At 53.0% G+C, this 24,100-nt stretch overlaps 1 protein-coding gene across 1 annotated transcript in view; it reads right to left on the reverse strand.

Moving 5' to 3' along the window:
* JPH2 (junctophilin 2) overlaps window positions 1–21,008 on the reverse strand; it is a 33,406-nt gene extending 12,398 nt beyond the window's left edge. Inside the window, exons 1-2 of the mRNA XM_062009228.1 lie at window positions 20,256–21,008; window positions 12,015–12,798 (exon numbers count right to left, since the gene is read on the reverse strand). Of these exons, the coding sequence (XP_061865212.1) occupies window positions 12,015–12,798; window positions 20,256–20,634 (1,163 nt within the window). The 5' untranslated portion in view covers window positions 20,635–21,008. The remainder of the gene's footprint in view (window positions 1–12,014; window positions 12,799–20,255) is intronic.
* Window positions 21,009–24,100: the final 3,092 nt, after the last annotated feature.

Below are 24,100 nucleotides of genomic sequence, written 5' to 3' on the forward strand. Positions count from 1 at the left end.
TCTGCTGGGCACAGGGGTAAAAAAAGTGCTCAGGCAAGATTGAGGGAGGCAGGAAGGTGATATTCAAACCTTAGACATCAAATAGAGGAGGGAAAATTTATTTCAAGGTTAAACCTACTCAATAAACAGAATCAGCTTTTGCAAAGAGGAAGATGCTGGCCTGCATGCATACAAATTTGATACTTTTCAGGCAGGACTTGAATCAAGGCCTCACTTTTTAATTTGCTGCTAGTTGTGCTGTCAGCTCCCAGCCCCTCTGCAGAGAGCAGCTTGTGGAAAAAACAGCTTTGGAGAAAGTCTGGAGATGGAGGATGTCAGGGTGAAGCTGAAACAGAAGCCCAGGCATTTTCTAGCACCCAACAGCAGAATTCAAAAAGCCTTTTTCAAGGCAGTACTGAAATTTGAGCCATGAACATCAAACACATCCGAACAGGGACAACAGACACAAAGAGAGGCCTTTACAAACCAGTGCTGGTGCTCCCATCCCACGCGAGGACACACCGCCCAGGGCAAGGGCTTCCCTGCTTCACCCTCAGCCATCTGCCCAGGCAGGGCCCTCAGAAACCCTCCTGGTGCAGGACTTTTCCCACAGAAGAACCACACATTGCCAGGAGCAGCAGCAGCCCCGTGCTGAGGCGAGGGAGGTGTGTGGGCCATGGCTGCAGCCCCATCCAGCCCGTGCGCTTCCCGTGGCTGCGGCACTGCAGAGGCTTCACCCCCTGGCTGGTGGGTCGAGAGGGAGAGGTAAACACATCTGCTCTTTTATTTGCTTCTCTGGCACGACTCTAATGCTCTAATTGCTTTTGTACTAGTGCAGGACAGAGCGCCTGTCCTTCCTGGCTGACTCCCAGCGGCACTGCCCGAACCATTCCTCTGCCTGCCGCTGAAATCCCCTGCGGACACACGAGCTGCAGCTGAGCACTCTGCCAACAGGTGAGGCCCGACGCCGAGCCAGCGTGCCCATCTCTTTGGACAGTTTATGCAGTTTTGCACATCCACATTGGATTAGACTGTAAATGAGATTGGAATTAGCAGAGAATACTGCAAATACCAGACAGGGCTGGGGCGTCTGCAGGTGCAGCAATGACCTTGTGGATAGAAATAGGGAAAGAACTCAGCTCTCTGCCTGAGCTATTTCATGTTTGCTTATTAAGGGAAAGACAGACCTGCCCAGTACTGTCCCACCTTCTCCAGTGTCTCTCTCTGCCTATTAACTCAGCAAACCTTGAGAAAAGAGCAAACACCCTTTTCTTGCCAGTCTTGATATCACGGGCTGCAAAAAAGGCCATTAAGCAAATGTAATTCATCAGCCAGATCTAAGAGGAGAGACTTCTGCTTAATTCCCCTCTCCTGGAAACTAGTTCTTTCACCTTCAGCCAAATCCCTGCTCCAGCATCCAGACAGGAATTATTTTGTCCTTCTGAAGAAATTTAAGATAACAGTTTGTCTTGGCAGGAATGTTTGCAGCACTCAGAAGAGATAGAGGGAAAGCTGCAGAAGTGTTTTTGCAGATGGCAACGTGGTCCCTTCTGTGTTCACATCGTGAAGGGCAAAGACACACAAACCTGATTAACACTGACCTGTCTTGGGGGTTGCATAGATGACCAACTCAACTCATTCTATGGTTTTAAGACCTGACCAGGACAGACACTTTCTGGCTTCTCCATTTTCCACAATGTCTTCGGACTGTGTCACCTCTATAGTTGGAGCATTCCTACTCAGTCCCAGTCCATCTTGTTTGAGCCTCTCCCTCCATGTGCACACAAATACCAGCAAAGCTCTGCAACCCTTAGTAACCAGCCCATGTGATTAAATACCACTAGTTTCAGTTCATGTCTTGTTCCTCTTTTCCTGCCCTTCTTTGTGTCCCACCCCACAGGCATCCTGCCCTGAGAGCCAGTTGTACCTTTCACCTTCTTTTTGCTCTCTCACTCACGTGCACATACTCTCTCAATGTAGACTGACATCCCTGGGGTGTGTGAGTCTTTGGTGGTTTATATTATGGACTCTGCACCTGCAGTGTGTGATATCAATTGCAAATTAAGCATCGATCAACACAGACTGCCTCCTAAAGAAAACACCTCCATGCCACCGTGAAAGAAATCCAAACAGACAGCCACCCTGACCTTGCAGAGCAGCTCTGTCCTCCAGCCTCCCTTCCCTTGCAGGTGTTTCACCCATGGTACCAGCACTGACACAGAAGTGGTGGCACTCTGTACACACCCAGGCTACTTAGCTGAGTACATCCGACCCTTTCTCCTCTCTTCCACAGAAACAGCACAAACAGGCCATTCAGAAAAGCATCCTTTTCTGTGTGGTGCTTCAGAAGCACAGGCTGCCAGAGCTCCCTGCCACCTAACGAGCTCAGCAAGTGTTTGCCTTTATGATTACTTGGTGAATTTTTTAAATACCGAAATGTTATCCTCGGCTCTAAATAGCTCAGAGCCACTTGCATCTTTCACCAAGGGATACTTCCCCTTGGAACAGCTAAAGTGATATTAATCTTACAGCAGACAGATCTGCAGCTGTCTTCAATAAGGTGACAACCTATGCAGCCCAGCCCTGTGTATGGGAGATTTGCTCAATTAGCCTCTGCCACCCTGACTGCTCAGGGAGAGGAGAGGGGCCGGGTGGGCAGGTAGCCCTGAGAGCTGGCTGTGCTAGCCCACATGGCAGCCTATGGGCTGTGGCAGGCCAGCAGGGCTGGCACAGAGCACAGCTGCTCACCGTTTTCCCTGCAGCCCTCAGATGCCACCGGCAGCTGCCCAGAGATGGCTCTAAACAGGGCAGTGTGAGCCAGAGCCTGTCTGCTCACAGGGCTGCAGCCACTGGCACAGCTGTGCAGCCCTGTGCTCACTGCACTGGCCTCAGGCTGGCACGACAGGCAGCTCCTTACCCTGAGTGAGCTCATCCTTCCAGACAGAGGCCAGCACAGGGCTACCAAGATGATCAGGGGACTGGAACATCTTTCTTATGAGGAAAGGCTGTGGGAACTGGGGCTGTTCAGTCTGGAGAAGACTGAGGGGGAATGTCATCAATACTTATAGACATCTAAAGGGTGGGTGTCAGGAGGGTGGGAAGATACTTTTTTCTGTAGTGGCCAGCAATAGGACAAAGGGCACAAGCTGGAACACAAAAAGTGGCACTTGAACACAAGGAGAAAACTCCTTTGGTGCTGAGGTGAGGGAGCCCTGCCCCAGGCTGCCCAGGGAGGGTGTGGAGGCTCCTTCTCGGGAGGTTTCCAAACACACCTGGACATGTTCCTGTGCCCCCTGATCAAGGGGAACCTGCTCTAGCAGGGCTTGGGCTGGATGAGTTCTGCAGGGCCCTTCCAATAAGAGCATCCACAGAGATACCTTTGGGGAAAAAAAATAAAGAAAAAGGGAGGATTTGCAGCTGCCAACTGGACTCCCTCTTTCTGCTCCTGGTTTTCAGGTCCTCCCTTCTCCATGCTGCCCTGGGTGCAGATGAGGCAGAGCCCAGAAGAGCGAGTCCCCCCGAGCAGCACAGCCTTGGGACTATGCACAAACACCAATTTACTTCAGCTTCTACCACACCATTACCACAGGGGCTCAGCTAATGCTCTGGGGATCCTTACTTAATTAGTTATCACTGCAAGATCAAAGCAGACAGTTTTGTCCCACTGGTAAGTGCACCAAAACATCTCTACAGCACTTATGCAATCAGGCCCTTCCAGCCTTTTGTCCCCTGTGTGCTCCTGCCTCCCTGTTTGTACCTGCACTGCTCCCTGTCCTGCTCAAGGGAATGAATTCCCATATCCAAGAAAACACCAGTGCTGCAGCAGTTTTTTGTTCAAAGGAGCTGAGCCTGACCCAGGAGCTCCTGCCCAGACCCAAGCTCTGCCAAACAGATGGCACCCAGAAGCAGAGCGTTAATTAACCTGATTGCCAGATCCACCACAGCTCAAATGGGTCAGAAAGTGTTTGTTTTCTCTCTAAGACTGCTGTTTATTTTCCAATGAAAAGTTTTAACTCTAATATCTGTCAGATTTCTGCTATCCAAACCAAAAGGGTAAAGAACTGTACTATCTGTTTTGTGACTTCTTTTCCCAGTCATAAGCCTGTTTTTGTTAATCTTTTCTTACTCTTTTTCTTTCTTAATCTTAAAACAATTGTTTTTTTAGGAAATGAAAGCAGGCAGATTTCTTAGAACATTTGGTCATCTGCATTTGGTCAGAAGCCTCATTATTCATCAAAATTTAAGGCAGAAGCTTTTTTCTGCCAGGCCTCTGGGTCTCTTGAGTTGACATTCACAGATCTGAAGTCCAGGAGTAAGAAGAGCAGAAGCAGAGAGCTGTGAGGGCTGCCAGCCCATCACAGCCCCCACAGATGCACCCACAGGTGCTGAGGGCACCCAGGTGGATGGGACACCAGGTCCCTCCTGGTGCTCACTGGGGGCTCAGCAGCCTCACAGGAGCAAACCAACAGAACCCTGGGACTCCAAAAGCCAGAGGGCTCTGGCTCAGCACCAGGAGAAGCTGAAAGCAGGTCACCTCCTCCAGGAGGAGGAAGGGTTTCTGTATCTCAGGCTTTATATTTAAATTGGACATTTTACTTGGATGTTTTTTTCTTTTCCAAGATAAGCCTACTCCACATTCCATTGAACTGATGATAACCTCTGAGCAGAGCCTGGCTGAATCAGATGATTTGTAAAGCCCAGCTCCCCACTGGCTGGTTTCAGGCCCTTGGATGGGAGTCAAAGCTTCCCTGCTCCACACAGCACCAGATCAATTGAAGGAGAAGCTACCATTTTCCACAGTTGTTTTTGCAGATTAAAGTCACACTTCATTTTTCCCTTTCTCTGTTTGTAAGCTCTTGAGATAGGGATTTCCCACAAGGTCAGAATGAACAGCCCATTAATTCCACTTTCCCTGCCTGGCCTGCTATCTGAGTCGTACCCATCCCTGGGGCTGGCAGGATGTCAGCCCCACTCTGCTCCCCTTGAAGGGATCCTTGCAAGCCCCACTTGCTGCAACCCCAAAGTCCCAGGAAGCCCTGGAGAAAGCAGTTTGCCATCCAGCAGATGCTTTCTCCCTGGAACTACTGAAAGTGCACACTCCCTCTTACCCTAATAGGGCATGAAAGTGCCTAAGGAAATTCATGTGAGTGGGGTGGAAAAGAGATAAAGCCGTGTGCACCCTTCTCTGGAATCAAAACGCATCTCAGCGTAATGGGCACGGTGGGCCAAAAATGTGTCAGTGCTGGAGCCACAGCCAGCCTGGGCTGGGGATGAGGTTGTTCTGGGAAAGGGCTAAAGGCATCACGTCATCACTTGTTCTAGGGCACTGAACCCAAGCTGCAGAGCCCCACACAGTGGGGACACATCATGGGAGTCCCACAGCTGGAGCAGGTGTCTGATCCCAGTGCCAGACCCAAACACTGGACCCACTGCCTGCTCAGCACAGCAAGGGTGAGCTAGAAGCAGGGGTGAGTCCAAAGGTCTTCTGGGGTGGGACAAAAGAGGTGATACAGGGGTCAGGCAGCAGTTCAAAACAGGCAACACTGCTACAGAGCTGGTGATGGCTGTTCTAAGGCAGCAAAACCAAAAAGCCAGCCCACCCAAGGCCAAATCATCTCCATTCAGCCCAGATCACGAGGCTAAGCCCTGGCTCTGGGACAGGAGAGACTGGCTTTCTATTAACCAAGAGTGAATGAAACAAGATCATCCTCTTTATAAACACATCGAGCTCTGTGGGAAACATCTTTGTTTGGGAGAGCAGGACCAAGCAGTGTCCCCTCACCGCTGTGTCCTGGCACTCAGCTGCGGTGGGAGCCATGCCCCTGTTTGGCCGTGCCCATGTGTGCACTGGCTCTCTCTGAGCTCTACCTGCAGGAGCACCAAGTTGCTCATTCCCATGACAGGGGCTGTGGGGCAGCCAGAACATGCAACCATCAAGGACCTGCCCTCAGCTCCTGCCGCTCGACTGCCTCCAGGTATGTCTGTACCTTGCGTGGCATGAGCCCAGCACCCCAAGAGTCTGGGGGGAATTTAATGAAGCCAAGGTAGTCCTGTCTCCTCCCTTCACCTGCAGCCACCTATCTTTTAAGCCTCCTGAGAGGTCAGGCTGTGGCATCTTTGGTGTCTGATCATACAGCTGCAGAAACACTGTGCCTGACTCCCATGCCTCTCCCTGGCAGTTCCAGAAGCAAATTGCAGCTAACATCCCACCCAGAGCCAGGACAAGCTCTGCCCATCTGCCTCTTCGATACACACCCATACATCACACGGTGTACGCAGTCCTGGGGCAGAGATGTTGAAGCAGGGATAGCAGAGGAGGATCAGCAGCTCTCCCAAGCAAGGAACCCTCCTGGCAGGGACTGCTGAACCAATGCTGCTGCCTGCTCTCATGAGGTGGCCATGAGCCACCCTCCAGCCTTGGACCTAAAGGAAACGCACTCCTGATGTGTCTGACACTGTGACTGTCTGAAAACCCAAGGAAAGCAGAGAGAAAAAAATCCTAAAATCCTTTCAGAGCAAAAACCTTGAGGACAGGGGTGGAACAGACAGGAAAATGCCAGGTGTGAGCCCCCCGTCTCAGGGAAGCCAAGCTATGCCCTCAGCCAAGGATGGCAGAGGCCACCAGGGCGATCAGAGCAGCCCGCTCTGCCCTGGACACGTGCCGTGCCTCATCAGAGGTGCATCAGGAAGACATGGCTTTGGTTGCCCACCATCCCCCTCATCAGCATAAACTGCTGAGAGTGCTGGGGACAAGGGCAGGAGCTCGGCAGGGCAGAGCTGTGCCAAATAAAGCCCCTTATCGTTGGAGGCATGGGGCTGAGCTCCAGCAGCGTGGGCTGCCGCAGGCCTTGGCCCTCAGCTGTCGCGCAGGGGGAGCGCTGATAAAGTCCTGCTCTGCCTGCCCTTATTTAGTCAGGAGGCTCTGCTGACTCCAGCGATTTCAGGACGTCATTTGCACCACACACCCGCATTCCCCGAGGAGATGCTGGCTGCCGCGGCCACGCAGGCTGGAAACGCTGAGCGCAGGCAGACGGGAATGCAGCTGGGCAGGGGAGGGCCGCAACGCGATACCGGAGCCATCAACCACTCTGCTTATTTGAAAGGAGAGCTAAGGCATGCCCCAAAGACAGAAAATGAACCCAGGCTTCACAAGCAGCCAGCAGCTCACACTGTGGGCGATGCCCGTGTGTCGCTGCCGAGGGAAGCACACCGACATGATCTCTGGGCCGTAGCTCTGCGACACTTCAACGCAGCCCAGGCTCACTGTGAGGAGCAAACCCCACGGTCACAGGAGTCAATGTCCAACACTGCAGAATGCAGTCTACAAACTCTTGCAGGTATCTATCGAAGCAGCAGTATTGCAGGAACTCTATAGATGGTACATTGAACCCCAAAATAAATCCCAAATCTGCTTCCCAGGCATAAAACACCTCAGCTGCACAGGGACTTCAAGGCCAGCACCCGAAGACAAGCAGGTGAAGCCAAGAAACCTTTACTGCCTCGTTTGTCTTGCTTTACTGTTGATCCTGGAACATCTGGCAGATATAACTGAGGTGTTGTTTACAGGATATACACCCATCAAACAATCCCACTGTGCCATGCAGGACATACACCCTACGTTGATTTTGGTCCAAGTCACCAAGAAGCACAACTGCATGCAGAGGGAAGCCATGGCAGATGCTCTTGCAGTGCGATGGAGGTGGAAGTTACAGTATTTACACTCATTTTGTCCCCTAAAAGTGCCAGTGAGTAGGAAATCCCCTGTACAAGCTGCCTGGCTACTACAGCTTTCAAAAAAGCACTTTTTCCTCTAGTGCCCAGTGACAGGACAAGGGGTGATGGGCACAAGCTGGAACAAGCTTGAACCAACCACTTGAACCACACCTCACCTTTATTGCTGAGGTGAGGGAGCCCTGGCCCAGGCTGCCCAGGGAGGGTGTGGAGGCTCCTTCTCAGGAGGTTTCCAAACCCACCTGGACACGCTCCTGTGCCTTCTGATTGAGGGGAACGTGCTTTAGCATGGGGTTGGGCTGGATGGTCTCTAGAGGTCCCTTCCAACCCCACACCATTCTATTACACAGCTCAGGATGACTTTTAATTGGGTTGCTCATGCCTCAGTGGTGCCTGTCCCCTCCTCACAGGGGCTGGCAGGGAACAGATCTGCTGGCTTTCCTCCAGTCAGCTTGTCTCCTTCAGCACCAGGGAGATGACATCCCAGCTGCGATCCCAGGACCTCATCACCTTTCACACCCACACCAACATTTTTTTGACTAAGTCCCCAGGCAGGGCAGAGGGTGGGAAAGGGAAGGCTCTAGGGAAACAGTAGGTGCCTTCACCTGGCACCACAGGACCAGCTGCAGCCCAGCTCCGATGGGAAACCCTTGAGATCACACCAGTACAGGCCACGGCTAATAGACATCGTATCCCCTGGGCAGGAGTAAAGCCATCTCCACTGGCTGCTGCACTGACTCTTCTCCTGAGTGACAGCAGTCTGGGCCAAGATTCAACATACTTTCATTTCCATTAGCACCATCCTATTAACTGATCCCCAGCACCACTGACAGATGTGCCCTGGGTTTCTGCCCGAGATCTGAGCAGCACCAAAGGGCTTTGCTGGCTGAGCTGGGTTGTTCAGGGCAGCATGATCCCACACCAAATGATTTTCACAAGAAGAATGAAAAAAAAGAGTGAAAAAACCCCTTGCTGTTCCCTTAGCTGGCAGCAAGGAGATGCCAGCTCTGTCCTCAGCCTCTTGCACAAGGGGGAAAGCAGATGGATGCTGACCCAGAAGAATTTGGGAAGGGGCCAAGGAGACCAAGTCAGTGCCCCTTGGGGAGGACAGGTAGAAGGGCAGGCAATAGCTGGCAGAAGGGACAGGAACTGCAAAGCAGCCTGGTGCCTCAGGTGTCCTTAGAGCAGAGTGTGGGACAAGGAAGGTTTGCTGATGGTGGATGGGCATCGACCCTGAGCATCATTGCTCTCCTGGCTGTCTCTGCAGGGCAGGTCATGGGGCACACAGAATCACAGAGTCACAGAATGGTGGGGGTTGGAAGGGACCTTTAGAGCTCATCCAGCACAAGCTCCTGCTAAAGCAGGTTCCCTTCAGTCAAGGGGCACAGGAATAGCAGCTCTTGCCTGCACAGCCCCAGAGCTTGGGTATATGCCTGGGATTCCTGCCATGCAACTGGCCATGGCAGCTTCCAGAGCCTGTGCTTGTTTTCCTCAGGATTTCAATCCATAAAGAGCCTTTTATGGTACAAAAGAGTAAAATCTGTTCTTCTCCTGACACTTCACCCCCAGACAGCAGAAGGCTGGATGTTATGGTAGTTTAGGTCTTCAAGGGGCTCCCCTGAGCAAATGAAACTCAAATATCCATGTACAACAGCACAGGGGGAAGCAGTCAGATGTCTGTACGGCCCGCCTGCTGTGTCCTGCTAATTAGCTCCTAGCAATAATCTTACATATAGACATGTCACATCTTTCCCCTAAAAAAGGATTCTTGTAGCCTCTAAGATTTTTTTCAAGGGTAAGGTACACACTGTCATCTGAGGAGAAATAGAGGTACTCCAGCTAGAAAAACTGCACCTCGCAGTTAGGAGCTCGGGCAATGCTAATGATAGAACAGCCCTTTTGTAAAGCAGAATAAGTGATTTTCACAATCTGTCTGCAATCAATCTCTGTCCTAGGTGTGGAAACTAAGGCAAGGTTCAAGGCCAAAGCAAAAGTCAGTGACAGAGCTGGGGTTTAACCTAAAGGACCCTCTCAAGGCAAAATCATCTAGATTTACTCTTGACCCCAAAGCTGAGCTGAAAGGGGGAGGGAAAGCACGAGTCATATTTTCAAAAGCCAGTAGGTAGAGTGGCTCTGCTCAGAGCAACACACACCAGGAATAAATGTTGATGGAAACAGTGAGTTACAGTTCACAGGACAGAGGAGCCCAGATCCTCCCAGCTCAGTGATGGGCCCTGCGGCGCTGCAGGAATGGGCCCAGGGACACCGTGCTGAGGGGGCCCAGGGACACCGTGCTCCTCTTCCCCTGCCACAACTGCCACACTGCAGGGTCTGCAAGGGGAGGACTCGCTGGAGGAAAACGGCTTTAACGCCTTATTTCCTCCAGCTCCAAGGTTTCCTTAATAGGCAATGAATAGGCGCTGGGGAGGGATGCAGCCCTTGTCGGGGCAGCGGGCGCATTCCAGCCCCGATGGAAAACACTGCAGAGCCGCCTTTGATCCAAAGTGTAAATAGTGTATAACAAAAAGAGGCTTGTGTAAACTGGGTGAGCTCTCCAGGAGCAGCTTTTGCAGCTCCAGCCTTCTTATTTACAGGCACGGAGCACCACGGCGGTGCAAAGCTGGTGTGGGGCTGAGCCTGTCCTGCCAGGACGCTCTGGCAGGCCCCACGCTGCTACAGCCTGTTATTTTTATCCCAGCTGGCTCTGCATGGCATTTCACTTACAATCCCACTGGTTTCTCTCCACTGGTTTCTGAGGCAACTGGGTTTTGACAGAAAAACAATCACACTCCCTGTAAAACTTCAGAGCAGAAATGGATACTGGGAGAGCAAAGCTGTGGTTTCTTGGAGGGGAGGGATGGGGTTTGGGAACAGGCATCTTCCTCACTGCCATCATTTCCCACCTCTGCTTGGTAATGAAGCAACTGATAACTAAAGAGCACTAAAGAGGAGCAAGGTGGGACAGCCATGGAGTCCCAGTCCCAGCCCAGCTGCTGAACAAAGCCTGTGCAGGATAAGACCTTGATGGAGAAGCAGAGGGTGAAACCTCAAGGTCTGTCACAACCTCATTTTCCCAAGGAAGAGGAGAAGAGTGAAGGTTCTGATCCTGCCTGATGATCTCAGCTCTCTGTCAGGCTACTCTGAGACTGGCAGGAACACTGTGGGAGGAGGAGCATGCTGCTGGCACAGCTCAGACACGAGTAGGGGCTGAGCACGAGGCTTTCTCCCGCCCTTCCTGAGCAGATCTTGGAAGCTGCTCTTTTATTTCCTGCCTCCTCCATCCAAGTGGGATGGTGGAGCAATTAACACTTTTCTTTCCCACTGATTTCTAACACAGCTAACTCTGTCTGGTCCCAACATCGTGGGTGGTGTAGGGAGGATGTGGTACCCAGTAGTGCCCACAGGTCTGCCCGTGTGAGGGACACGGGTGCAACGGGACATGCCACATGCCCATCCCTGTGACACATCCCAAGATATGATCAGGACAAACTAGGTGGACAAAAGGGGACAAATCCAGCTGAGTACTCCCCACTTCCTCCTTTCCCAGCATCCCAAAGCATCATGGGCTGCTGGGACAGGCTCTGTGTTGGGGGATTGGGCTCAGCCATCCACCCTGGCTCCAGCCACTGCCTTCATCACGGCAGAAACACTCACCCAAAACCTGGCTGAGGGCAGCTGGGTCCTGAGAGGCAGATAGGACTCCTCAAGACAGCCCCCTCCTCGGTTTGGTACCTGCCACAGGTCCTGCTTCCCCACCTGCAGCATCCCAGCACAGCACTGCTTGTCCCAGAGAGCTCATTACATCAAATTGATAAAATTAAGTGACAACCCTGATGCACCCCATAAACTCCCCACAGAGCCACATCAGAGGCTCTGGGGCTGCAGGCCCAATTTGTCTGGGACACGTCTCACTGCTCATCTGCCTGTTGGATTTATCACAGTCAAATCTTACTGGTTCTCATACTGTCCCATCAATGATCCAGCAGCCTGGCACAGCACCAGGGTGTTCCCCAGCCCACCAGCTCATGCTCCACATCCTACTGAGCACCGGGGCCGGTGCCAATCCTTGCTGCTCAGCAGCTCCCCCCTGGACCAGGGGGACAGGACAGGGAATGAGAAAAGGTCCTGAACTCCCCTAAGCTGCCATGAGGGCCCTCGGCCCTGCTCCACCAGCATTTAGGACAAAAAATTTGCAGAGTGGAACATTTGACTCCAGCACCAGTGCTCAGCATCTCCAGAGGGACACGTGGGATGGAGACCACCACCACCACAGAGACCTGCGCCTCAGAGTCCCAAGCACCCACCTGGATGCTGCAATCTCCGACTTCTGCCGGGCGATGGCCGCAGCCCTCTGAGCTCCCTCCACGCTCCTGTCCACCTTCTGCCGGATCTTGGCGCTCTTGAGGGGTAACACACGCTTCTTCATGCCCTTGACGAGGACGTTGTGGCGGTACTTGCCCTCCTCCTTCTTGCCGTCGGGCAGCGTGGTGCAGCCGTAGCCGTGCCGCAGGTTGTCCAGCCACTCGCCCTCGTACTTGAGCCCGCTGGAGCGCTCGCTGACGCCGAAGCCGGCACGCTTGTCGTTCTTCCACTCGCCCATGTAGGTCTCCGTGGTGGTGGCGTCGATGTCGGACTCGAAGGGAGGGTACTCCTCGCCCTCGGCACCCTCGCCCAGGCTGACGGTGGAGGTGGCGTCGCTGGCGGCCGAGCTGATCCCGCTCTCGCTCTTAAGGAAGCTGACGCGGCTCTTCTGGCTGGCCAGGGAGGACTTGGACTCGGACTTCTTCAGCTTGCCCAGCAAGGAGCCCCTGCGGAAGAGCCCCCCCTTCTTGGGCTTGCCAGCCTCGGCCTCGGCGTAGAGGCTGAGGGCGAAGCCGCCGCGGGTGATGGTGGGCGAGAGGGCCGAGCCCTCGGGGTTGGCGGCGGGCGAGTCCTGCTGCGGCAGGGTGCCGTTGCTGTGCTCGCTGCGCAGGGAGGACAGCGAGGTGCGCAGCGGGGAGCGCACCACCGAGGCCATGCCGTAGGGCACGCTCTGCCGCACGCCGTAGCCGTGCCGCATCCCGTTGGTGAACTGGCCCTGGTACGTGCCTGCGGGAGAGACGAGGGGATGGAGTGAAAAGGGAGCTTGTGCCCGGGTGAGCCAGTAAAGGAGAGTGGGCTGTAGAGTAGTGCTGCCCTGGAGTGGATGTAGCCACCTTCCCTCAGCAAGAGGAGCCCCAACTGTCCCAGTGCTCACCCACACACCAAAGCAGCAGGGAAAGAGGACACGAGCCCGAGAGCTGCTGCTGGCAGGTCACTGGACAGGGGCTGTGGCACCAGGGGACACCGAGTTAAGCCCAAAGTCACTTAACAGCCGGGCCTGGATTTGCATCCAGAGCAGGGAGTGGGAGGCAGCCCTGCAGGGCTGGAGTTTGGCTGTGCCGAGGGGGTGGCAGCAGCCCCAGAGGACACGCGAGCTGTGGTGGCACAGCTCCTCTTGGCTTGGTGACAGTCCCTTTCAGTCTGTCACTCAGAGCCTGCCAAGACCTGCTCTAGCCCTCTGAGTCGTGTGCCTGGCCATAGCATGGGCTGCTCTGGTACCTGCAGCTGCATGGCTCTGACATACAGGCTTCTCTGCAATCCCAAAGACGGGGCTTGTGCCATACTGCATGAAGCAAGAGACAGGAGAAAATGGGAGGAGACAGCTCTGTGAAGGGCTCCTCCAGCTCTGCCTCCAAAAATGCCACTCTATCACACTCCTCCAGACCCAGCACAAGAGTGCATGTGGTGTCAGACAATGGGGTGACACAGAGAGCATCATGTGCACCATGGCCAGGGCTGCAGCCCATCTACAAGACCCTGCTAAGTGCCAGCAGGACCTTGACAGTGGCACCTTGAAGATTGGGAAAAACACGCTGCTTCTCTCCATATCCCTTCCAGCTCTGCACAGTTGTAGGCTCCAGAGAATGAACTGGAGATCACCACTCTGTTTTCACCAGGATGTCAAGACTTAACTACTAGCATCAAAGTCCCTTTGAGAAGTAGAAGGGCAGAAGGACTGGCAGGGCAGCCTTCACCTACAGCACCCACACAGCAGGCTGAGAAGGTCAGTGCATCTCTGCTGAGCCCTGAGGGATGAGATGAGGTGAGCCATCTCCCCAGCCCGGCCCTCTTCAGTCTGTAGATACAGTTGCCTCAGAAACTGGCAAAGCACTCAAATTAAAAGCAGCATTCAGCTCTGCTCCTGGCATTGCAGGATCTGGAATGGGTAACCTCACCCCTGACCATGTGGGGCAGAGACTGCCAGTAGCTCTCCCATCCTGGGGCACAGGAGGAGGGTGCTGGGGGAGCACAAACACCCTCAGAAAGGCCACACTCATTTACTATCCAGGGAGCTGCTTCATGCAAACAAAGGGCCAGACATGTCAGGGGCATTCTCACGGGCATCTGTCCTAAATGTGGCGTTCATTAAGCAGTGATCTAGCAGGGGGCACCGAATTTGAGGAAAGCAAGCACTCCCAGGGTGCTGGGGAAGCTCAGCAGGGCTGGGCTGAGATAGAAGGGGTGACCTATCTTCAAGGCATTCATCTCCCCACTCCGACGCTGTTACCAGGGATGACCCCGCTCCCCAGGGAGCAAATCCAGTTCCTTCTTTGGTGATTGTGGGAGTGCATATTTTACAGTGTCCCAGGCCACTTCTGCAGCATAATCTCTCTTCTCAAGCTTCAGGTTTCGTTGAAATCCTCTCTGGACCCGCCTGTAGGGTGTTAACTTACAGTACTGGGGGCCAGGAAAGACAAGAAGTGCCCGAGCAGGCAGCAGCTGCTGCCCCAGGGTGAGCTGCCCCCTGCCAGCCCCTGCCCACCCCACAGCACATGGGATTTGGGGCTCCCTGCAAGAATTTGGTGTCTCCCTACTGAAAAACAAGTAAGGGTTGGGGTAGTGCAGAGCATCTGCGAGCTGTGGCCAGCCACAGGGAGCCGTGTGCCAGAGCAAGGGGCTATTGCCCAGTTTCTTGGCAGAGCTTGAAGCTCCATTAGGTTAAATAAAGAGGTCAATGTGGGTTTGGGGTCTGGGCACGAGCTGGGAGCCACAGCCCATGGCTGTAAATGCCCAGGAATCTGGGTATGCTCCTCACAGTGCTCCCAAATCCCTCTGTAAAATGGTGACAAGTCTTCCTAGCACAAAGTGAAGTTAGGGAGAGCCCCGTCCTGCCCCCATGTCCCTCCCCAGCAAGAGGTGCTCCATCCCCTCTGGCCTGGCCAGTGAGTGGGGCTGACACATGATCAGGGTGACATTGGAGACCTCCTCAGATGAGACTACCTCACACATAGCAGCCTGCAGCTGATAGTGCTGCACTGTTAAGCTCCCAGGAGAAGAACTCTAGAAAAGGTTTAGGGGGCTCAGCTGCTGCTTGGGTGGAGATCGGAGGAGTTGCTGCCCTCCAGCAAGTCCCCAGCCCCCTCTGTCTGCCTGAGCAGCGCCAAGGCCACCTGGATGAGAGAAGCCACGTAGCATATTGGGCCTTCAGGGAGCAGAGATAGAGGTGCCACTTCTTGGGGGCACCATGCCTACCCTCACCTTGAGGTTTGACACCAGCTCTTCAAGCTGGTCTCAGCTGCCTGACTTGAGCACATATGGCCCAGGAAACATCATCTCTCTGACATGTGGTGGGACCAAACCTGCCAACTCCATGGGGCTTAATGGAGGGCACTGACACATGTTGCTGCTCAACCGACATGGGGGCAAGGAGACGCTGCCCTGTCCCTGTCAGGCTGCAACTCAGTGCCTGGCTGAGGCTTCATGGCAAGGCAGAGGCATAACCCACCCCTGAAGCAGAGCCAGAGGCTGCTGAGAGCAGCTGGAGGCACCAGGAGCCGTGCATCAGGGCACGCAGGGTTCCAGGGAGCCAAGCCCTGGCTCACCAACATGTCCCAGTGCAGTCAGTTTAAAAGACTGGCGCTGGGCAAACATCTCTGACTGCTCAGTCAGAGTGGAGCTGCATGTCCCTGAGCCACCACTACCACCTGAATATCAGAGCAGCCTGGGCAAGGGGGCACAAGCTGGATGCAAAGCTGCCAGCTCTGCAGCCATAGCTCACACACCTCTGGGGTTCTTTCAAACTAAAAAAGCAGTAGGTGTGAAAAAACAAACACACAAACCACACACACCTCTGTTTAGGATGAGAACTGGACAGAGCCTGACATCCCTTTCTCCCCTGTCCTGCCTGATTCACCAGGACAGTGGGACAGAACCATCAAACCGCATTGGGGTGGGATTACTGGGGGACAAGAGCCAAATAATCCTTTACTGTCTGCATTTTTCTTGTCATCATGACAAAAAGCACTCATTTCTCTGAGACTCCCAGGCACATGGTTCATCACCAGGCCCTGCCTGGGTATCTTCCCAGGAGGAGGATTATGTTGTGGGCTCCACACAGCCTCTGATTCATCCTGGCAGCAGGATGGGATGGTGCCTGGCTGCATCGATAGTGAAAGCTTCAGCTCCTCGTGCACACCCAGCCACATCACATCTCCCCTTCCCCACCCTCCTGGAAGCACTGGCATCATTAGCAGTGGATGTAAATAATATAAACAACCAGGCAAATAATGCACACAACTCAAATTGTATTGCTGCTGTCACCCAGATATTGTGATGACAGACGTGTTAGAAGGCCAGGGGCATGAAATCAACACAGGGTGAGACAGGCCAGCGAAAGCCTAGTGCTTCTCTTTGGTGCCAACAGTTCCATCTCATGGGTTCTGTTGCAAAAAAACCCAGAGAGAGAGAGAAAAAAATAAATCACAGCATTAGTTCATGGGTCAAATTGAGTCACACAGGAGCTTTGCTACAGAGGCAGTAGGCACAAACCAGCACCATCTCAGCTTCCCCAGCCACAGTCCCACGCATGCTGCTCCCTCTGCCCCAGCCCAGGCCCCTTCCCACTATGCTCTCCCTGCCCCATGCACCCAAGGAGCTGGCACTGCTCCATATCACCCCATTTCATCTCTCTGGGTAACTCACACTTCTGCATTTCTTTTCCCCTTTCTTGTGGTGTCAATGGTCTAATTGTTCCCACAAGCAGTTCACTGATACCAGTTTGCCTTGAGTGCACTACAGACCAAACTGCAGCATCAAATTCAATTCAGGTCCAATTCAGGTTCAATTGCAGGTGAGTTTTAGGGCTACTAAGGTGATGAGGGGACTGGAACATCTTTCTTATGAGGAAAGGCTGCAGGACCTGGGGCTGTTCACCCTGGAGAAGACTGAGGGGGAGAAACGCATCAACACTAACAAGTACCTAAAGGGTGGGTGTCAAGAGGATGGGGTGACACTTTTTTTCTGCAGTGTCCGATGACAGCACAAGGGGTGATGGACATCAGCTGGAACACAAGGAGTTCCACTTAAACACAAGGAGAAACTCCTTTGGTGCTGAGGTGAGGGAGCCCTGGCCCAGGCTGCCCAGGGAGGGTGTGGAGGCTCCTTTTCAGTAGGTTTCCAACCCCACCTGGACATGCTCCTGTGCCTTCTGATTGAGGGGAACGTGCTTTAGCAGGGAGTTGGGCTGGAGGAGCTCTGCAGGGCCCTTCCAATCTCTACCATTCTATAATTCTGTGATTTCCCCCCCCAACTTAGGTAAAAACAGTTATTTGTATAGCAAAGCCCAGCTCTGGGGCCAGAACTTGTGTGTGCACTACGATTCTGCATCAGCAGAGAGATGTTTTTCTGCAGTAAGATCTGAGTCAAGCACTCAAACTCAAAAGCATTCAAAAAATAAGACCTTTTTAGAGCAGAAGCAAAACAAATCAGGTGGAAGCCAACTAAGCAGGCGTTTATTCATTGCTTAGTTTGCAAAATGATCAGTTCCTTTCTGCTGTGCCTTCCACAACCCAAATCACCATCCTACTCCCGTGAAAGGCTCTGAGCTCTTTGCTGGTGACAGCAGCAGACACACACGTGTATCCTCTGCCTGATCATACCAGGAGCTCTGAACGCCTTGGCTGATTTCAACCATTACAGAAGGTGAGCTCTTTAAGCCATCCATCTCCCACAGTTTTCACAAAAGTAAGCACACAGTAGCTGTGAGAAAAAGCAAAGAATCCCATGCAGTGCTTGGGCTAAACCACACCATGAGTCCACTTCTTTAGACACCAAAAACCTATATGTGATTCCCAAACCCTTCACTGCAGATTTGGGCTTTACTGAGCCACTAATCTCAGCCAGCCACAAGATAAAGTGTACTGACAGGGTTGTCTGCAATTTATAAGTGTGTTTTGAAGTATAAAGCTTGTGTGTGTGTGTCTGTGTGTGTATCAAGTTAAAATCTGTTTCAAAACATCAAAATCAGCTGCATGTCCCTGAAATTTGCAGGAAGCCCAACCATGACCTAAAGCTTCTAATGACCTGGCAAGAGCTGCACGTTCCCAGAGCCCTCCTCCTCGTGTGGCTGGCTTCCAGGGGGCTTGGGAATCATGTCCCCTACTCGAGGGATGGCAGGTTTCCAAAGCCTTTCCAGATGTTTATCTTGGCAACCTCAACTTCAAATATGAACAGGTCCAATTAGCAGCCTGGCTACACATGGATCTTGCAGAGGGTTATAAGGTACAGGTGAGGATTGAAACAGGAGCTGATCCTGCAAGCCAGTAAGATCCATCCCTGTCCTACACATGTGATACTGGTGGTGATCCTCACCATGGCTTCAGATGCAGCTTTCTATGTGTTCCCATCCCATCAGAGAAGCTCATGTGTTGAACAAATGGCTCGGACTAGCCAGGCTAATGACTCAAAACAAGGAGCAGCCTCTGTGCACTGGGGCACAGCTCTCGTGAGCCAGGTCTGCCCAGGCCTCAGGGGCTCAGCTCAGGATAGCTTTGGCAAAATACATCTCCATGGATCAGGACTAAATTGCCAACCTCAGGCAGCACCAGGTGGCACGTTCTTGGGTGTGGGCCCACAGCGCAGGGAGCACTATGCTGACAGAAGCAATATGTTGCATATCCTTACGGGAGAAAATCTTGACTCATCTTTCCCCCTCTTCTGTCCCCATTTTTCAGTCCAAAGTCAAACAAAATTCAAACTTCTACATCAAGTTTTGCCTGTCAAAATTCTCCACAACGTTAACTTGAACTTCAGCAGCCCTGCACCCTTAGAAGACACACTTCAGGAAGCAGCCATGCAAACTCACAGGAGACCTTGACAGCTCCAGAATGAAAATCCCAAAGGCAGCCACTGCTCATTGTTACTCATCACAGCACACCTTACATGTAATCAACACATCTTATGGCCACATGTGAAGGTTCTGTGAGGCACAGGTGCACACATGCATTATCCTGAATTCTCACCGCTGTGCAACAGTTCAGTGTTTAACTGTTCCGTGGGCACAGGGCAGAGGGGTGAGAAGATTTAGGGAGCTGGAGGGCCACATCTGTGCATGCCTGTACCTAAAACCTCCAAGGAAAATGAGTCAACCTCAAGACTATATTCCCAGGCTAAACCTTAGCCACGTACCTTGGCAACTCATTGAGAAATATTACTGTAAAAGCACATCCCTGACAGTCACTCTTGAATTAGCCCATCTCACAGCTATAAATCCAGTGCCCTTCATTCTGAAGATTTGTACCATTATGGGTATTTTTCTTTACCAACTAACTCCATTGCCTGTCCTAGATAAATATAGATGCAATTCTGATCCATATTTTGAAGGGTATTTCTTTCAAATCACCCTCTCTATTTAGCTATCCTAAATACAGCAGCCTGGAACGGTACCGAAGAGCTACAGAATTACTTGCACAGAGATTCTTGCAATGTTTCTAAACCCCTAAATTGCCACTAAGGCAAGAACACAATTAGCCTGAGCAATTACAGAGCACAACAAATATCTGACTACGCAGTGCACTTGTGTAGTAGCGGGGGCTGAGAGCTTCCAAGTAATCGAAGGGATTTATTTTAAGGAGAGGCGTGTGACTACATATTCTAAACAGCTTAGATGAACTTGACCGAGATGGTTCAGCAGAGCAGATGTGCAGGAAGCCCGTCGGGGGCAGGCAAGCAGCGTTTAATGCATAGGCAAAGCGTGCTACGAGCTGTGGGTGGCTTATATCCGACCTGAAAACATTCACAACTCCCCGCAGCCACACACCAGCGAGAGGGTTTGAGTTTGGTTCAGCAATGAACTGCAACAACCAGTCCCTGGGGAACCAGGAGTCACAGACTACACAACTCAGCTTGGTTGGTGTGAACTATTGATTGAGACCCTTGAGAGCAGCTCCCAAGGGTGGGATGGCAGGGGCAATGTTCCCACTGCTCCTCCCTCGTGTCTGCAGACAGCGAGATGCTCGCGCTGCACACGACTGTGACAACCAGGACACGTACACACGCACGTTTAGCAGGTGGTTGCACCCCAGGCCCTGCTTCTTGACTGAAACACCCCAATGACTGTAGACCGTCGGGTCCGTCTGAACCTCGCTAATGGGGACAGGGTTGGGTCAGGGCTGCCGCAAGGACACCACGCAGCCCCTGGCCCGCCTCGCTGCCCATCGCGCTCCCAGCCCCCGGGGCAGCCGTACCTCCGTCCGCGTACGTCTCGGTGCCGTAGCCATCCTGCAGCCCGTTGTTCCAGGTGCCTTCGTACTTGGCTCCGCTGCTCATGCTCTGCCTCGCGCCGTACCGTCCCTTAAAGCCGTGGGTCCACTCGCCCCTGTAAACCCATCGTCCTTTGGTCTCGATTCCCAGGCCGTGCCTCTTGCCCTGGGACCAGTAGCCTTCGTAGGTGTTGCCGCTGGGCCACGTGTATATGCCCACCACTTCGAAGCCGTAGTTCCAGGAGCCCGAGTACTCGCCCTGGCCCTTGGGGCCGGTGCAGATGCCGTGCCCGTGGGCTTTGCCCCCCTCCCAGCCGCCGCAATAGGCGCCTCCATCATCGAAGTCAAACCTGCCGCCGCTCATGGTACCCGCCGTGCCCCCTCAGCCGGGCGCCTCTCCCCGGGGCAGAGCTGCGGGCCGCGGGGGCGGCTGCCGCATCCCCCCGAAGGAGCGGGGCTGGCTGCCGGGAGCGGCCGCTCCTGCCGCGCCGGGACGAGGGGCCGGGGAACGGGAGGAGGGCGAAATTGGAGGGAGGGGAGAGGAGAGGGGCGGGCCGGGCCCGACCCCCCCGTCCCCGGGAGGGGCAGCCGAGCCGCGCCGCTACCTGCCCCGGCGCCGCGGAGCCCCCGCTGCGGGCATGGGGCGGCCGAGCCCCGGCGGAGGAAGGGGAAGGGGGTCCCGAACCGGCCGCGCTGCCCCGGCCCGGCCCGCTCTCCTCCCCCGCCGGGAGAAAGGTCAGCTCTGCCCTAACAAGGCCATCGGATCCCAGGAGCTGCTCCCAAAAATAACCCCCCGGAGCCCAGCCTCCGCCTCGGGGCCTTTTTATGACGGAGGGAAAAGATACGTGCGCCCCCCCCCCCCCCGCCCCGGGCATGGATCCAGGCAGAGAAGAGGCTGGGAAAGTAAATCTCTGCTTAAAATAGAGCCTGGGAAGGGGGCACGTCGCTCCCCCCACGCCGGGAGCCCTGCGGGAGCAGAGCCGGGGGCTGCCGGCTGCGGGGCCCGAGGGAGCCCTTCGAGCGCCGAGGTGGGGCTGCTGGCCCCGGGGCTGAGGCGGGCAGAGGTAGGACAAGGAGCAGGGGCAGCGCTGCCCGCACAGCACAGCTCACCTCCCCTCACCCCTCTGCTGCTTGCAACGTGCACTGCCAGAGCGGCTGCAGGGTAGTGAAAAAAGTTCACGAGTAGTCGTTCCTCCTCCCACCACCAGCAAACTCACCCAGCTCTCCCTCTGTTCAACGGGGCACAGCATCACTCAGTCTGAACTCTCCCTCTGTTCAACAGGGCACAGCATCATTTAATCTCACTGTGTTTAGAAAAGATGAGACCCTTCCCTTGGGACAGCTGCAGTCACATTAAGAGCAGTGACAACCTGTGTCATCAAATACAGACAGTAGAGAGGTCACGGAACAAAACACCAGGTAACAGGTTAATCCAAGCCCTCCTTCCTTCCTCCTGTCTCATCTCCTAAACATACTGTCACAGCAAGGCCACAAGGAGATGACCCTCCCCTCACTGACCACAAGCTGCTGTAAAGCTGTGGGGTGAGAGGGTGCTCTCAGGGGGTTGTGTCCATCCAGGTGAGCTCCTGAGATTCACACTGAGCTCTCTGTGAGCCTCAGACTCACAGCTTTACAACTTGGCCAGCCTCCTCATCAGTGTTTCTAGGAAGGAGTGCAGAAAAAAAATCCCCATATAGAATTGCAAGAAAAGCTGAGTATGTATATACAGCACACAAACCACAAATACCTGCTGGCACAGGTGAGAGGGGCCAACTGCCCACTACAAAGCTAATTACAAAAGGCCTCACTTTTATCCAGCTGCAGGAAAGAATGGGACCTTTGGTGGGGGTGACACGACTCCCAAGTGTCACTTGGCAGAGACAGCCCCCTAAAGCTTTCTTTTTGTAAAACAAAACCAGTCAGATTTTGAAATGGGCTCCTGGGGGATTTTTTGGTAAAGCTGAGCTTTTAGACTGCTCAGACACACCTTCAAGGTCCTTGTTGGAAATTAAGGGCTGGAAATTCACATTTTCTTAAAGCAAACCTGAAGGGTTTTGTTTCGTGGTTTCTGAGTAGCCCAAAACATCTTGTAGTAACAGAAGGAAAAGCGTTAAGGCAGCAGCTGCAGCTGCCCATGGCTTTCTGTTTCCCAGTGTTCCAGCACTTACCAGCCCAGCTATGTTGTAACTGCCCTGAGAGGATGCCAAGTTCAGGACCACGTAATTGTTTACTTAGCATCTCTTCCTAATTACACAGCACAGTTGTGAACTGATGATACACTTTAGTTTAAACGTTCATAACTCAGGCCAGTGTTGGCATTGAAAGAGTTTTTGTTGACAGCTAACATACCCCCACAAACTTCAGACGACACCACCCAGGGCTGGGCTCATTTCTTCATTTCGACAGGAAGATTCCCGTTCTGCCGGGAGGGCTGAGGAGGTGGAGAAGGCAGCACCCAGCTGCTGGCCTGGAGCTGACCTCTAGTGGCCTCCTCACTCTGCAACACTTCCCGGCTTCCTCGGGATTTTTCCTTCCCTTACCTCCCGCCTTTCAATTAGCTTTCTCTAAGGTGGCACTGAGCATCTAATCCTGAACCCTGCAGGGACAGCTTTATGGTGACCAATGAAAGAAATTATCAAAAGCAGCATAGTCTCAAAGGGTGTTTTCTGCCCTGCAAGCTCTTGGGGATAGGAAAGAGTAACTGTTTTAAAAGTCAGCTCAGTATTGCAGACAACAGAGACCAAAACTGCCTTCGATTCAGAATGCAGACATAGAGCTATTGAACAGGAGGGAGATGTGGGGCTCAAGTACATCCTGCAAGGTTGTACACTTCAGAACTGTAAAAACATTTGCATGGCCTCTTAGTTCTCAGGTACTGGGCACTGCCCCTGAAATGACAAAAACCCCCCTACCCCAAGAGTAACACCAAAGGGTTTCACAGGCAAATGTTTGTCTCCGTTTCTTCTCCACACCTCAGATGTCAGAGACATTTGGGTATTTAACTCACCTCCTCCTCAACAAATCATGAGATGGGATGGGATGGGATTCCCCTTTACACACAAAGGGATAAAAGACAGACTGTGCTGATGCACACAAATCATGGCAGGCTGGATGTTCCTGAAGTAGACTTTGGGAAGAATGCAAGGCTTCACCAATATTTCAGACCCAGCCAAGGCATCTAAAGTGACAATGGTTTGTTTAGTACAAAGACTGGAGGGGAGGAAAAAGAAAACACAGTGCTCAAGCTTTCCCTGCTGTGCAGCTGACAACTGTTCACTCAAGTCTATGGCCTTAATACTTGCAGGGTTATACTTGGTGTTACAGAGCAGGCTGAACAAAGCTAAAAAAACCCAACAAAAACAAACAGAAAACCACCAGAGTACATGAATGGAGGCCACTGAAGGGAGAAAATGCTGTTTTGGTCTTAAAACCTACACTGAAGCAATCCATGTAATTTTTCCTTTGGTTAACCAAAGCAGCAACCTCCCTGAAGAAAGAGGGCATGTCTGCTGCTGCAGACACAGCTCTAAGGCCTGCTGGACATTCAAGTTATGCTTCCATTACAATTTCCACTAACACTACAGAGATGAGAATAACCTCTTGAATCAATCTGGCTCTGATTGCCCGTGTTTCTTCTTTCACCAGGCAGCCTTGCAAGTGCTATGTTAACCTAAGAGCATCTGACTACATTAATGTCAAAGATAGGGCAGGAGGATGACTGTTCAGCTCATCAGAAAGCAAGCCTCCAAGAAAAGACACCTCTGCCTCCTGAATTTGCCTAGGGTGGTAACAGTACTGACCACAGAAGATGGTCACTTCTTCATGAAATC

This window comes from Colius striatus, chromosome 16, assembly GCF_028858725.1.
Source record: "Colius striatus isolate bColStr4 chromosome 16, bColStr4.1.hap1, whole genome shotgun sequence".
Classification (NCBI taxonomy): domain Eukaryota; kingdom Metazoa; phylum Chordata; class Aves; order Coliiformes; family Coliidae; genus Colius; species Colius striatus.